The 14,529-nt window shown below is 66.1% G+C and overlaps 1 protein-coding gene across 1 annotated transcript; it reads right to left on the reverse strand.

Annotated features, from left to right (window-relative positions):
• Positions 1–5,163: 5,163 nt before the first annotated feature.
• Positions 5,164–11,299, reverse strand: LOC105489867 (cysteine rich protein 2). Its single transcript, XM_011755070.2, has 8 exons — positions 11,107–11,299; positions 6,911–7,005; positions 6,765–6,822; positions 6,433–6,573; positions 6,282–6,350; positions 6,110–6,204; positions 5,836–5,893; positions 5,164–5,744 (listed from the first exon to the last, which is right to left on the reverse strand). The coding sequence occupies exons 1-8, from the start codon at positions 11,147–11,149 to the stop codon at positions 5,677–5,679; spliced, it is 627 nt and encodes a 208-aa protein (XP_011753372.1). The 5' UTR covers positions 11,150–11,299; the 3' UTR covers positions 5,164–5,676.
• Positions 11,300–14,529: the final 3,230 nt, after the last annotated feature.

The following is a 14,529-nucleotide window of genomic DNA, read 5'->3' on the forward strand; positions in this document are numbered from 1 at the left end:
CTCCTGTCCTGCAACCTTGGAACCCCCAGTCTCCAGCCCATGAACCTTGAAACCCACTCTCAGGTCTGGGCTCACCTGCCATCTCCACTGGGTGTGGGGCGCCGTGGGACAAACCTGCAGACAGGCAGAGAGAGAGACCAGAGGAACCCAGACAGTCTTGGGGAGGCCGGGGGCTCTGTCACTGCACTTTCCCTGGGGTGTGGGCTGCCCACAAGCCCCAGGGTGCCCAGCACCACTGTCCACACCCCCACTAGGATGATGTGCTCCGGGTGCAGAGGTGCAGGGCAAGTGCCTGATGCACACGTGTGTGCCGGGTGCCTGCGGACATACCTGTGTGTGGGCGTGTCCATCGGGGGTCTCTGGGGTCCCCGCGAGTGTGTGTGCGATCCCTCTCGCAGTTGGCCGCCCATGTTTCTGTAAAGCCCCCGCCCCCAGCCCATCCCAGCTCCTCGCCCAGTGACTTGCAGCTCATGTAGGGACATTAGCCAGGGCAGATGGGGACAATGACCCAGTCCTTGTCCTCCCCTCTACCCACCCCCCAGGGATGGTCCCTTCCCCCACACTCTGGACTCCAACCCGCCCTGCCAATGGGGGAGCCCCTCCTTGAAAACCAGGGTGATGAGTCCATTCCTGGCCTTCCCTGCTGTTGCTTCCTGTCGCCATGGTCACGGGTGGGGTGGGAGGCAGGATGCCCTCCCTGTGGGGCCATGCCTTGTGTTGGCTCACAGCAGTTTTTCCAGATACTCAACTCAGACACCCACACTCACAAACACAGATACACACAGACACATGCAGAGATACAGGCACACACTCACTGACACAGAGATAACACAGAGACACGCACAGTCACAATCCCTGGAACCCTCCCTAAACTTCAGCCACAGACTGATGTGCCCCTCAAACCCCCTTTCTCCTGTGCTCCCCATCTACCCTGTGCTCTGGGGGTGGGGGCCTCTCATCAGCTGCAGGACCCCAGCTTCCAGTTCCTTTCTCCACCCACACTCCATGTTCAGGCCATCCCACCCCCAAGGCCCACACCCATCTGCACAGGTCAGGGTCCTGCCAGCTTCTTCGACACACTGCCCCCGACCGGCCCCAGCCCAGGCACTAGGCCTCCGGCTTTGTCAGCTCACCTGGCTCTCACTGGCCAGGGATGCAGCAGGGACCTGGGGCGGGACACTGACCTGGTCCATGGGGCCAGCCTGAGTCAGGCCCCCTGGGCTGGCTGGAGACCCCAGCCCCCGCCCCTCTCAGCCCACTCTGCAGAGTGCTGGTGGCATTTGTTGCAGGAACAAACAGAGGACAGAGTGGTCGGGACAGGGACACAGAGCTCGCCAGCTACTTGCCTCAGGCTGCCTCTATGCCCAGAACATTCCACCCTGCAGCTGGACAGCAAGAGGGCCCTAGACCTGGAGGTGGCGGGGGCTGCTGCAGGGTTCCAGGTGCATCGCCGAGGCCTCCTTGGTCTACTCAGCCCACCCTCTGCACACATCTCTGCGCTCTGGCCTGCTCCTGCTGGCCTTCTGGCTGAAGCCCATAGGGGATGGGGTGCGGCAGCCTGCAGCCAGGCCTGGGCTCCAGGAACCAGGGTGACCCAAGAGGCAGGGCTGAGCCCCACTGTCCCTGAGGAATCCCACCGTCCACCCCTCTAAGAACATTTTGCTCCTCTGGGCCCACAGCCCCTTCCTCTGCAGACTCAGCTTGGGGACTCGCCTTGAGACCGCCCCTCCTTGTCCTTGGAGCCCTCCCCACCACCTCCTCTTGCCCCATGCCCAGGCTGAGGGTGTGGGCAGGTGTGAGGTGCCCTCCTGAGGCTGCAGGCCAGCCAGGCCTCTCCTGGACACTCTGCAACCAGGTGCCCTGCATTGCCAATACATGCGCCACAACAGCGCAGAGCCGGCAACGCCCAGTTCAGGCCTCCCCAGGGCCCACCTCCCTGCCCCTCCCGCTGGGCCCAGCTGAGTCTCAGACACTCCCAAGTTCCCAGGGTCTATTTTCAGCTGCTTGTCTCCCGGGACCCCCTGTCTGGCCTGTGGTCTGGCCCCAGTTGACTGTGCTGAGCCCAATGGCCATTCCTACCCTGGGCAGACCCAGCATGGGGCTGGGATGGGACAGGCTTACGAGACAGGCCCCTCCTGTCCTCTGGGCCTCACCTCCAGCCCCGAGCAGGTGGGAAGGCTGCCCGGTTCCTCCTGTCCCAGAGCAGACATGGCAAAGTGTGGAAGGAGGGGGCTCCCTCAGCCAGCCCTGCCCCCAACAGGGCTGCACCCCTGCCTGGGCTCCACAGACCGGCCAGATGGGGTGCCCCTGCCCTCCTTCCCCTCCCGTGAGACTGGGCCTAGCACCCAGCATCCTATAGTCATAGCCCAGGAATTCCAGACCCGCCTGGTAGCTGGACCCCACACCCCCACTGGAAGCCCATCAAGCGCTGGGAAAAGTGCTGCCCACATCTGAACATCCTGGTCCCCAGCCTGCCCTTGCCTGTGCCCAGCCCTCCACGGTCCAGAGCCAGGGACCCACAGCACTGGGTGATTTCCTCACATCCACCTCTCTGGTGGCGGGGGAGCGGGGGTACCCAGGGCTGATGCTGTGGTCACTGGCTCAGGGGAGACTGGGCAGGGGCTGAAGGAAGGGTGCTGGGGGTCCAGGGCAGGGGCCAGAAGAAGTGGAGACGGGGTAGTTGCAGGCTGAGCTGGCCCCACAAAGATGCCTGGCTGGGGGCACCAGTGAGGTCCCTACCAGCCCAGGTTGGAGTGGGGAGTACCTTGGAGGGGCCTGGCCAGGAGGCACAGGAAGATTGGACAGTGGAGGTGCAGATGGAGCACAGCTCAGCTCAGTAGAGTGCCGGGGTGTGAGCTTGGCCCCACAGGGGCACCAGGGCCTTGTGAATCCCTGGACTTGGTTCCCAGGGGTTCTGAAGGGGAGGGATGGAGCAGATAGCATTTCAGAGCAGCCTCACTGGCTGGGCATGGGTCCAAGTAGGAGAGAGTGAAGGTTGAGGCCAGAGCAGCCCCCCAAGGCAGGGACAAAGGAGGAGGCATGCCCAAGGGCAAAAGAGTCCACTCCAGATTCCCCTTCCTTTCAGGAGATATCTGGGTGGGTCTGTGGGCACCCAAGGAAGCACCTGGCTGGCAGACGGCTGCGGGCGGATAGCTTCCTGGAGCTGGAGACACCAAGCGAGCCCTGTTAGTGCCATGGGCACCCAGCCAACCCCAGCAACACCGCCCAGCGACGCCGTCCAGACAAACAGTAGCAACAACCGCCCCGGTTTCCATGACAATGACTTGGAAACAAACACGGCAGACAGGCGTCATCCAACTGGCCCTGCAGGAAACAAACGGTCCTGCCCCAGCCAGACCTGGGGTCGGGGCTGCTGCTGTCCCTGGCGGGGTCAGGGGCTATCTGTGAAGGAGACCCCTTGCCTACATCATCCCCACTAGGGTGCTCCTCCCACCCTGCCCCCCACTGCCGCCCGGGTTTTAGGGAAGGGCTCACCACCCACCACTCTCTTCAAGACATAGTTTCCACTGGAGGCTCCCAAGGGTGGGGGGGTCCAGCTGAGCCCTCCAGTCCCTCCCCCACCCCACCCCGCCCCCGCCCCGCCCCGCCAAGCAGAAAGCAGGAATTTCCCATGCAACCCTGGGAGCCCGCAGCAAGGGCGGAGACGAATTCTCAATTCTCCCGAAACAACCCCCCACGTTCGAGGAAGCCTTGGCCTGGTAGGAGGGGGTGAGAAGGGTAACCGTCCCAGCCTCTCCTGTGAGCAGGGGTCTGGAACCCGCCTGATCCTCCCCTCTGCCTGGGGCTGGGGAGTGGCTGTCCCTTCCGCGACGTCAGGCCCTGGGGGTTTTGGCCAAATTCCAGGTGGGAGGAGACGCTGTGGCTGCACTGGGTGCCTGGCTGGAGGGTAGCTGTGGCACGGCTGGACCCCAGAGCCAGCCCAGGCCCCGCCAGGGCATGGATGGCTGCTCTCAGGACAATGGGTTCAGCATCCAGGCTCAGCTCCGTCAGAGCCCATGGGCTGGAGAGTAGCCAGGCAGGCGGCTGTGCCAACCGCTGGGGGCAGGGAAGAGGCATAAAGCCCCTGGCCACCCTGTAGCACTGGGGACAGGGGCCTGGAAGTGGCCAGGTCTGAGTGCCCCTCACCGGAGGAAGGGCTGAGGCATCTTCAGTGTGGTACCAGGAGCCGAGGAGCATAAACTAAGATGGGGAGTCCAGATGGAGCCAGGACAAGGCTCAGCCATTGGGGAAGGTCTCCACGTTTCTGCCCTGTGCTGCCAGAATGGAACACTGCGCCCTCTAGTGGGAACCCGAGGAGTGGCGCATAGAAAAGTCGGGGCGCAGAGGAGGGGAGGAGCCGCAAGGGCCCCTGGCTGAAAGGGCAGAACCTGGACCATGAAGACGACAGGGGCGAGTCGGTCATCACTAAAACCTTCACCAGAACGCCTGGGCAGGGATTCTATCCCTGGGCCATACCCCAGGCCAAGGCAGGCCTGTCCACAAAAGCCTGTCCATCACCCTATGGACAAAAGCTGGAAACAGCCACGCTGAGCCCCCTTGCTCTGACCACAGCCCCCAAACCCTCCTGCGCTTCTCAGTCCAGTCCTGAGCTGCCAGAGACCTCTGCTACACCCACCCTTCACCAGCTTCCCCATTCTCTGCCCAGGACCCCTCCTCTGGTCCCCTGCCCCCTTCCCTCCACGGCCACACCCTCTGCTCTCAGGGCTGACCCCTCCTGCGCTTCCCAGGCTCCACAGACCCAGGCAGCTCTGGGTTCTCAGGCCTGCTATTGGTATTTTCAGGGTTCCAGGTTCAACTTTCCCCCGGAGCTCTGTCCCCCATGGATCCCGCCCTCACTTGACCCTGGCCAGGACCCTGGCCCCGGAATGCCTCCCACCCTCCTTAGCTCCCCACAGCCTGGCGTTCTTACTGCCTCCCCATCTGGGGGGGCACCACCACCCAAACCAGGGACCACGCTGCCCACCCCCATCCCTCCCTCCTCCTCAGAAACATCCCAGGGCCCCACCTCCCACCATCACCGTCAGGAGGAGGGCCCACCCCGACTAGCAGCCAGGCCCAGGGGCATTGGCTGGGGGCATGCATGGGTCGGAGAAAGGGACCCGGGTCTGGGATTTGCATCCATCCCACAAGCAGAGACAATCCTGCAATCCTCAAACCGTTTATTGACAGCACAAGGCTCAGCAGCAGGTGAGCCACGTGAGGGGGGCGAGGGCTTGTGAGGCAGTGTGGGCAGCAGGCAGGAGATCCCGGAGGGAAGCCCTCTGCCAGGGACACGGTGAGGGCGTGGCCATCACCCACAAAGGGAGCATAAATAACACTGGCAGGTGGGTGGGCAGCAGGAGAGGGAAGGAGAACAGACAGTGCTGCAGGGACACGCAGGGCTGGCGGGAAAATGCTGGGACAGGGTCATACGGGGATTCGGAGGCACAGACACAGAAGGGGTCATGGGACGCCCAGAGGACGCCAGAGGGGGCAGACACACCACAGACTCAGGGATGGGCATGGTGCTCTGCCCGTGGCTGCCCCTCCTCCAATACTCGCCCTGGGCTTGCAGGCAGGACTGGGTGGCTGAGCACTCTTCCAGCAGAGCCAAGCAGTGGGGCCCCTGCAGGGTCTGGGGCGCAGGTGAGCCCACATCATGAGAGCCGCTGTGGCCTAGGGCTGGACCTTGCCTTCGGGGTCCCGGTCATAGATGTAGCTGCCCACCGCGCCGGTGTTCACGCCTGTGGAGGGAGGCCACTGGGGTGGGTGGGAGGAACAGTGGAGGGATGGGGAGGGCAGGGAAGACATGCGGACCACCCTGGCCACACTCACCCTTGGGTCCGAAGAGGATTCCATAGCAGGGCTTGTGGCAGTAGGGCTGGCCATCGTGCTGAGGCAGAAGGTGGGTGCTGAGGGAGGGGTCCACAGACTCCCCCGACCCATCACCTGGAGGCTTCCAGAACGTGCAGGCCGGCTCGCCGTGGGGCAGGGGACAGCGCAGCTCCCAGAAGCACCTCCCACCCTCCCCATCCCTTCCTGGCGCGCCTCTCACCCTCATATCCCCGTGCCCCTGCCCGGCCCCCAAGCCCCGTCGCGCTCCCCTCACCTCTGCGTGCCCGCCGGGGGTCAGTGTCTTCCCGCAGCGCTCGCAGCGCAGGCAGGGCCGGTGCCAATCCTTGCCCAGAGACGTCACCTTCTCAGCTGGGAAGGGGGAGGAGTGAGGCGGAGCCCCGGGGCAGGGGCCGGGGCGGGGGTCCGGGGCCAGGGCGCGCACTTACCGAAGTACACCTTCTTGCCGCAGCGCGGGCACGTGTTGGGCTCCCCGGTGAAAGTAGTGACACTGGAGGCTGTGGGCGCACGAGTCAGGGCGGGGCGGGGCCGGCGGCGGGGGTGTCCACAACCCCCAGCCCCAGCCCGCGCCCAGCCCACCTCTGCTGGGCCCCTTCGGGGGGCCGCTCGCCTTCCGCTCCTCCGCTCGGGCCGCGGGGACCTCGATGGGGCCGGTGACCTGCGGCCCCTCCGCCAGGGGCTTCTCATAGATGTAGGAGCCCGCGCCCCCGATGTTCACGCCTGCAGGTGGGGGCACGTGGGGTGGGGGCCGCGGTCACCCGGCGTCTCAGTAAACGGCCCGCTGGGGGCTGGGGGCAGTAGGCTTTCCAGGGTGGCGGGGAGTCGGGGCCGGGATCCGCAGCCCTCCCCAGCGCCAGCGCCAGGCTCCTCCCGGCGGGTCCCAGGGCAGGCCAAGGGCAGCCGGGGCTCACCTTTGGGTCCGAACAGGGTGGCGTAGCACGGCTTGTGGCAGAACGGCTTCCCGTCATGCTGCCCAGAGAGGCGCGGGTCAGGACCCTGCCTGAGGGTGGCGGGAGTCGCGACCCCACCCCCGCCCGCGCCGCACAGGGGGGCTCACCTCGGCGTGGCCCCCGGGCGTCAGCGTCTTGCTGCAGCGCTCGCACTTGAGGCAGAACTTGTGCCAGTCCTTACCCAGGGAGCTCACCTTCTCGGCTGAGCAGGAGGGGCAGGAGGGGGGGTCAGGGCCGGGGCGCGCCCCGCACCCCCTCAGTCCCCACCTGGCAGCCACCACTCCAACGCGCTCCGGGGGTCCCGACTTTCAGGATGTCTCCGCCAGGCGCCTTCCTTCCACCCGGCAGGCCCTGCACCTCCTTCTGAGACCCTTGTTAGCCCAGTGCCCCCAGGTCCTGCTCTCCCTCTGGGTCTCAGCGCCCCAGCCCTGCAACCCCGCTAAAGCCGCCTTTGAGGAGGGGCCCGGGGCTGCCCTGTTAATCCCCTCAGTGCCTGCGGTGAAGGGGCCTGTGCTTGAGCCTGCCCTTGCTCAAACACCTGCCTCCTGGACACCGGCCTCACACCTGCCTCCCACACACACCTGCCTCCCACACATCTTCCTCTCCCACACACACCTGCCTCCCACACATCTTCCTCTCCCACACACACCTGCCTCCCACACATCTTCCTCTCACACACACACCTGCCTCCCACACATCTTCCTCTCACACACACACCTGCCTCCCACACATCTTCCTCTCACACACACACCTGCCTCCCACACACACCTGCCTCCCACACATCTTCCTCTCACACACACACCTGCCTCCCACACACACCTGCCTCCCACACACACCTGCCTCCCACACACCCTCCTCCCCCACACACCCGCCTCCCCCACACACCCGCCTCCCACACACCCCCGCCTCCCACACACACCCGCCTCCCACACACACCCGCCTCCCACACACACCCGCCTCCCACACACACCCGCCTCCCCTACACACCTGCCTCCCACACACACCTGCCTCCCATACACACCTGCCTCCCATACACACACCTGCCTCCCACACACACCTGCCTCCCATACACACCTGCCTCCCATACACACACCTGCCTCCCACACACACCTGCCTCCCATACACACCTGCCTCCACACACACCTGCCTCACACCCGCCTCCCCCACACACCCGCCTCCCCCACACACACCTGCCTCACACCCGCCTCCCCCACACACCCGCCTCCCCCACATACCCACTTCCCCCAAACCCACCTCCCCCCACAGCCACCTCCCCCACACACCCGCTTCCCCCCAAAACCCACCTCCCCCCACACCCATCTCCCCACACACACCCTTCCCCCCACACACCTGCTTCCCCCCCACCGCTTCCCCCAACACCTGCTTCCCCCTACACACCTGTTTCCTCCCCACACCTCCTTCCTCCCACCTGCCTCCCACACACACACCTCCCCCCACCTGCCTACCCCCACACCCATTTCCCCCACACACCTTCCCCCCACATACCCACTTCACCCCACACACCTGCCTCCCCCCCCACACATGCCTCTCCCTGACCTGTCATTCTCTCAAACACTTCTCTTACACTCACACACCTGCCTCTCCAGTGCACCTGCTTCCTCCACACATGTGCTCTCCCTCTCACACCTGCCTTGCACTGACATGCCCCTGATCCCCACCAGTTGGGCCCTGATGGGGCTGGCAGTGCCCCGCTGCTGAGTCAAAGGTGCAGCCCCAGAGCCTCCAGCTCCCTCGTGGGAAGGCCAGGCCCTGTCCCCGTGGGGCCTCCAGGCGGGACCCACATCTGTCTGTGGATTCCTCATCCTAAACCTGAGCTCTTCCCCCACCCTAATGCCCCTGGCTGCCACTGGCATGGAAGACCTGAGGCCAGCTGCTGAGGGTCAGGGACCCTCCGCCACTGCCTCCCACCCCCGCACTAGGGCTACTGGGCCGCTTCCCAGTGGACGGAAGCAGGGGCCTCCCCAGGGAGCCAGGCAGGAAGAGGTGGGGAGGGTCAGGAAGGGCCCAGCAGAGCCGGAATTCTGAAGGGAAGGGGACAAGCTGCAGGCCCTGGGGGAAGGGAGCATGAAGGCTGGGCCCACCCTGACTGGCAGAATCTGGCCAAGCCCCTCAGGCGGCCAAGGACCCGTGGCTCTCCCGGCCCCCCTTCTCAGCAAGCGGCCCAGCGCCCTTTGTCTGGCAGATATCGGGGAGGGCACCTGGCTAGGGTGAAGCCCACTCTGAGAGGTCCATGGGTGCTGCTCCTGGCAGTGAGATGGGATCCCCCAGGTGGCCTACTAGGTAGAAGGCCATGAATGCTGGCTCTCCATGGCCCTGGCACAACCCTCTGGGCACAGCCAGGGCCAGCCTCCAGGACACCAGCCCAACCACAAGGCTGCACCAGCTTAAAGCCCTCTGCCCAGAACCACTTCACTCAGGAAGCTGGGACACACCAGGGCAGGTAGGGGCTGGCTGCACAGTGGGCAGGCATGTCCCAGCAGCAGCAAGGAAGTCTCAATGGCTATCGGCCGTGGCAGCTGCAGCCCAGGGCTGCCAGCACTCCGCTCTGGCCAGCTCTGGGACGTGGGCCAAGTGGGGGCAGGGAACTGGCCTCAGACCCACTGGGTGGGTCAATGGCCACACATTACGGGTCCGAGTTGGGAACAGAGAATCGATTGGGTCTAATGGCTCAGAAGAAAACCAGCTGCCCACCCTGGCTGCATGGGCTCTGGGGCGGCATCCTCAACGTGCTCTGACATCCCAGCCTGGGTTCTACTCAGGTATAAGTTGCAGGGGCAGCCTGGTGTGAGGGTGGGCAGGATTCTGGACCCTCGCCCTCACAGTGCCTCCCAGGCAGGACAGAAGCCAGCTGGGTCTGAAGCGCCTTTGTTTTCCGCTGAGAGCCTCGTCCGGCCCGGCAGGCAGAAGGCCTTTCCCGCCTGTCCACAGGACTATTGGCCAAGACCCTGGAGAGCCCCAGGCTGGCCTGGCCTGGCCTGGCCTGGGGCAAAGTCATGGGGAGCTGGACTGCAGGAGGGCCCTGGGGACGGTCTCCCACCCTAAGCCTTGCAGAGACAGCCCTCACTGAGACAGAGACTGAGGGCTGAGCGGGCTCCAGGCGAGGCAGCCGGAAGCCCCTCGGCTCCCAGCCATGCCAGAAGCACTCCAGGCCAAATCCGGTCATTCCCCTCTGGGAACAGCAAAATACAACCTCCCCTCAACCCCTCCAGCCTGTGCGCCGGGAAGCCCAGTGGCGGCCTTCCCAGCAGCCTGGCTGCATTCTGGGTATGGGGCGACCACGGCAGGGGCCCTGTTGGTCCCGGCCCTCCTCTCTGCTTCACTAAGTCTATCCCCTGGTGCAGCAGCTGGTGGGTAGGTGGGCAGGGACCTTACCACCCTGGAGAAAGCTGGGCAGGGAATCAGCCAGGAGGAAGGGGGTAGGAAGGGCGCATCCAGGCCCAGGGAGTGAGTAAGCCCAGACCGAGAGCGCGCCTTGGGGAGGGGCTACCGACCGAGGGCCGCCCTGTGAGACACCCCTCCTTCCGCCACCACCTGCATCCCGTCCAGGGCTGTTCTGACCTTGAGGGGGCAGGGGTCCTGGCCACCTGGGCTTCTTGAGCACAAGGTCCCTCTCAGGTTCGCGGGGACTCGCGTGTCACACCCGCCCCCACCCTACCCCCGTATGAAACTCCTGGGGGAACTGGCGCCAAGGGAATGCGTTGGGACAAGCAGGAGGCAGAGGCCAAGGTCGCCCCCGCTTGGATTGAATCCCAACAGAGTCCAAACCTGGCCCAGCCCAGCTCGGCGGAGCTCAGAGTGGGAGCTGGGGGTCACTGTTCCTGGCCACGTGTTCCCGGGGCAGCGGGTGTGGGGGTTCCAGGAGAAAGGGCCCAGGCCCACGGGGTCGCGCGGGAGGCACCCAGGACGTACCGCCCCGCCCGGCCCCGCCCCGCCCGGCCCGGCACTGGCCGAAGAACCGGGATGCGTCCGCGGATCTCCGAGCGCTCCCCCAAACACCGGCCCCATCCCGGGGGACCACAAGCCCCGCCCGGGTGGTCCCTGCCCCGCCCAGACAAGCGGCTTCGGGGTTCGGGCGTGGCCGCCCCCGCTTTCGCGCAGCCCCACCCTTTGGCTTCAGCCGCGTGGGCAGCGCGGCCAGCCAGGCTCCGGGACAAGCATCCTCAGGCCGGGGCCGGGGCCGGGGCCGGGGCCGGAGCCGGCGCACCCTAAGTTACGCCGCGGCTCTGCGGCGTGGGACTGGCCGCGAAGGGCGGCGGGATGCACCGAGCGGGAACGCACTCACCGAAGTACACGGTCTTGTCGCACTTGGGGCATTTGGAGGCCATGGTCGGTGCGCCCGGTCAGCCCGCGCCCTCCGCCCGTTCTCCTCCCGGCCGCAGCCGCCCGCGCCCAGCCCCGCCTGCCCGGCTGTCCGCGCGCCCATTGGCTCCGCGGACGGGGCGGGGCCTCGATAACCCGCCCCCCGGGCCGGGGGCCGCCTAGGGGCGCCGCGGAGGCGGGGCGCACCTGCCAGGGGTGGCGGGTGCGGGGCAGCCGGGCCAGGTCTGGCGCCCCCGCGCCCCTCGCGCGGAGGTGGCGTCTACAGGGGCCCGCCCGGGCGACCGCGGCGCCGCCCGCGCCCCGGCTGTTTCCATGGCGACGTCGGGGCAGCCTGGCCGGGCCGTCTCCTGGGCTGCGGGCGGGGTGTGGGGAGCCTGGCCCTCGGCTCGCGGGGAGCCCTAGTGAGCTGGGCCTGGGGGTCCGCCACTCCCGGCCCTGGGCGCTCAGGCTGCGCTACGCCGCGGGAAGAGGTCGCAGGCTCCGGGAGAACCCCACCCCCACCTCGCCGCGCCCGGCGCCCGTCCCGCTTCCCTTTGTTGCTCGGTTTCCATAGCAACAGTCGCGCCGCGGGAGCGGAGTCGGATTCCCGGTGGGCACGGCCCCTGGCCCTGTCCGGGTCTCCGTGTCCCGCTCCGCCCCCTCCGCGCCCCGCCCCAACACTGTCTGTGGTGCTGAAGGCTCCTTGGGTGGAGGGCAGGGCTCAGGAAGGAAGGCGCCGCCACCTCCAAAAACAGCGCGAGAAGCTGCTGGTGGGGGGTGTGGGGAGGTCTACGTCTGCCTCTGAGGCCGGGAAGGGGCGGCGGGCACCAGCGCCGAGGGCTCCGCGCTAAAGGCGTCCACCCTAAGCACTCCCACCCAGGGGGCGGCTGGGGAGGCGGTGAGGAGGTAGGAAGGGAAGGAGGGGAAGGAATGGGCGTGCCCTCTGTGTCTCGGGCTGGGGCTGACACTCCAGTCCCTTCTCCCGCACCGCCCAGGACCAGCTTCGGGCCTTGGGGCCCAGGGCCTGACTTGGAGGGGTCAACCAGTCACCCCACCCCCAATCCCAACTCTGGCCTCCTCCCAACCAGGGCCTGCCTGACCACTCCTCACCACCATGCCTCTGCCCTAGAGCTCCCTAGAGCCTGCCCGGCCCCAGTGGGGGGAATCTCCGCACCCACAGGCTTCCTGGTGCTCTGTCCCTGTAGGCCCTTCTCTGAGCCTCCTGGCCCCAGCGGGGCAGCAGAACGTGCTTGCTGGGCAGCCGACTCTGGACACCCTTCCCCCAGTGTCTTGGAGGCTGTGGGCTGGACACGGAGACCTGCCTGTTTCCTCTGCCTGGTGCACCAGGCATGTCTGTGAGCCAGTGGCCCTAGGCACTCCTGGCTTTCATGGTGGCCCTGGCAGGGCTCCCTGTGGCAGCACCCTCCTCCCTTGCACACACACCCTGCAGCCACTGCCATTTCCATGGTGACAGCAGGCCAGAAACATGCCCCCCGCCCCCACGCCGGACTGACCAGCCTGACCAGCTCCCCCTCTGCACTTGGGATCTGTGCCAGCCAAGGCAGAAGATGGCGAGGAGGCATCAGTCAGTACATTTCCTGGGCAGTCCTTCCTCCCTGGCAGGCCCAGGGGTCCCTAGGGGTCCCTCACAGCAGGGCCTTGCCCAGGCTGTATTCATGGACCCACTGCCAGACCCTCTCCAGCTCCCTGCCCTGTTCTGCCCACCTTGGGAGCCTGGGACTGACTTCACCTCACCTCTGCGACCTGTGGCTTGCTCGGATAACAGGGCTGACTGGTCACAGGGCTCTTCTGGAGGGAGACCACCGGCCCCAAGGTCCCTAGCCCTGCCAGGAGAGTGGATGGGGGTGGAGGCGGCCCCCTCCCAGGGTGGCAGCAAAGGAATGGCATTTGGCACTGGCCAGGTGCCCTGGAGACACATGGAGGGTGGGGTGGGACAGGGAGTGTGCCAGCTGCTGCACTGCCCTCACCCCAGTCACAGTCCCTGGGCAGCGGCCAGAAGCTCCCTAATGCGATGGGGCTGTGCTGGGCCTGGCAGGCAGGGGTCAGGATCAATGGGTGCAGAGCAGTGGCCTTGGTCTCCACCTCTGAGGCGGCAGTGGGTCACAGGCAGGGGCAGTGACAGAGCGGGACGAGCCCGAGTGGAGAGGGGGGCACAGGACACAGCGGGTGTGAAGGGAGCTGGCAGGGCCAATGGCTGGGCGTGGGGCTGGGTCACAGCCTAGTGGTCTGGTGCCTTCCGCCATCCTGTGACACTGGCAGATGGCAGGCCCCTGCCACTCAGCTCCACTGCAGGGAAGCCAGGCTGGGCTGAGTGGTGGACAGAGGACCCTAGCAGGGTGGAGCGGAGCTGGCAGGACAGGTCTCCAGGCATGACAGCATGATGGCCTTGCCACCCTGAGATGCCCCTGGCCCTGGGGAGCCACGGCCCCTGTGGGGTTGCTGGTGCAGGGAGCAGGCTGTTGTCTCATCAGCAGGTAAGGGCCTAATGAGGACAGAGCAAAGCTGGGAGTCCCCTTCATGGCCTGGGCACCAAGGCCAGTGCTGCCCCCAGCCCGTGCCCACTGATTTCTAAGTCCAGGTTTAGACCCCCAAGCAGCCCAGGCCCCACCCAGCACAGGTGGCCAGAGCTTGGCCCTGTGAGGGCGCTGCAGCCTGGGTGTCTGGCTGGGGAGGGTGTCTGGGGTGGGAACGGGCCCCACTTCTCCTCAAGGCCTCCCTGCCCTTGGGACAGAGCCCAGGACCTAGAACACCTCACAGCCCACATGTTGACTCTAGAGGAGGACAGGCCCTGGGGGATGGAAGAGCTGCTGAGGCCAGAACCTCACAGGCAGCACTGGGAGGCAGGTCCTAGGCCTGGGGAAGGGAGAGGGGGCTGGGGTCTTCACTGAGCACCTGCTCCCTTCCTCCAGACCCCCAGGGTTGGAAAAAGCCTCAGAGGGGGCTGTGTCCTTCATGAGGTCAGGGGCCTGATTTCCCAGCCCTCAAATGACGCACTACAGACAAGTCCTCAGGCTGTGGGGTCACTTGGATGCAGGCTGCAGATTAGAGTTGGCTGGTGGGGGCGGAGTGGCGGGGTGCCAGCAGCCCAGGGAGGGTGGTGGGACATGCACTGCAGCCGAGTCCCCAACACCCAGTCCTGTCACTGCTGGGCCCCAGCACAGGCTCCCATGGGAGGCCAGGACGCCCCCTTATCTTTGTCTCCTGGGAGACAGCAGAAGTGGTGTCTATTTTAATTCCGTGGCTGAGATTTCCACATGACAGGGCGCCTGGGTGGGCTGGGGGAGCAAAGGCACAACTCTGGGGAGAGACAGAGGAGCCACTCTCCCTGAGAGGCCTGGGCGGACCCTCCTGGCCGGCTGAGGTGGCACGGCCAGAGGGGTGGTCT

The sequence above is a fragment of the Macaca nemestrina genome, chromosome 7 (genome assembly GCF_043159975.1).
Source record: "Macaca nemestrina isolate mMacNem1 chromosome 7, mMacNem.hap1, whole genome shotgun sequence".
In the NCBI taxonomy this organism is placed as follows: Eukaryota; Metazoa; Chordata; class Mammalia; order Primates; family Cercopithecidae; genus Macaca; species Macaca nemestrina.

Excerpts from the sequence above, each read along its gene's own strand:
- LOC105489867 (XM_011755070.2), bottom strand. The coding sequence starts at position 11,149 with ATGGCCTCCAAATGCCCCAAGTGCGACAAGACCGTGTACTTCG. Across the intron at positions 6,205-6,281 it reads CGGCAAGAAGGTGTACTTCG|CTGAGAAGGTGACGTCTCTG; the intron begins GTAAGTGCGCGC and ends CCCCCTTCCCAG. Across the intron at positions 5,894-6,109 it reads CCCCCGGCGGGCACGCAGAG|CACGATGGCCAGCCCTACTG; the intron begins GTGAGGGGAGCG and ends CTTCTGCCTCAG.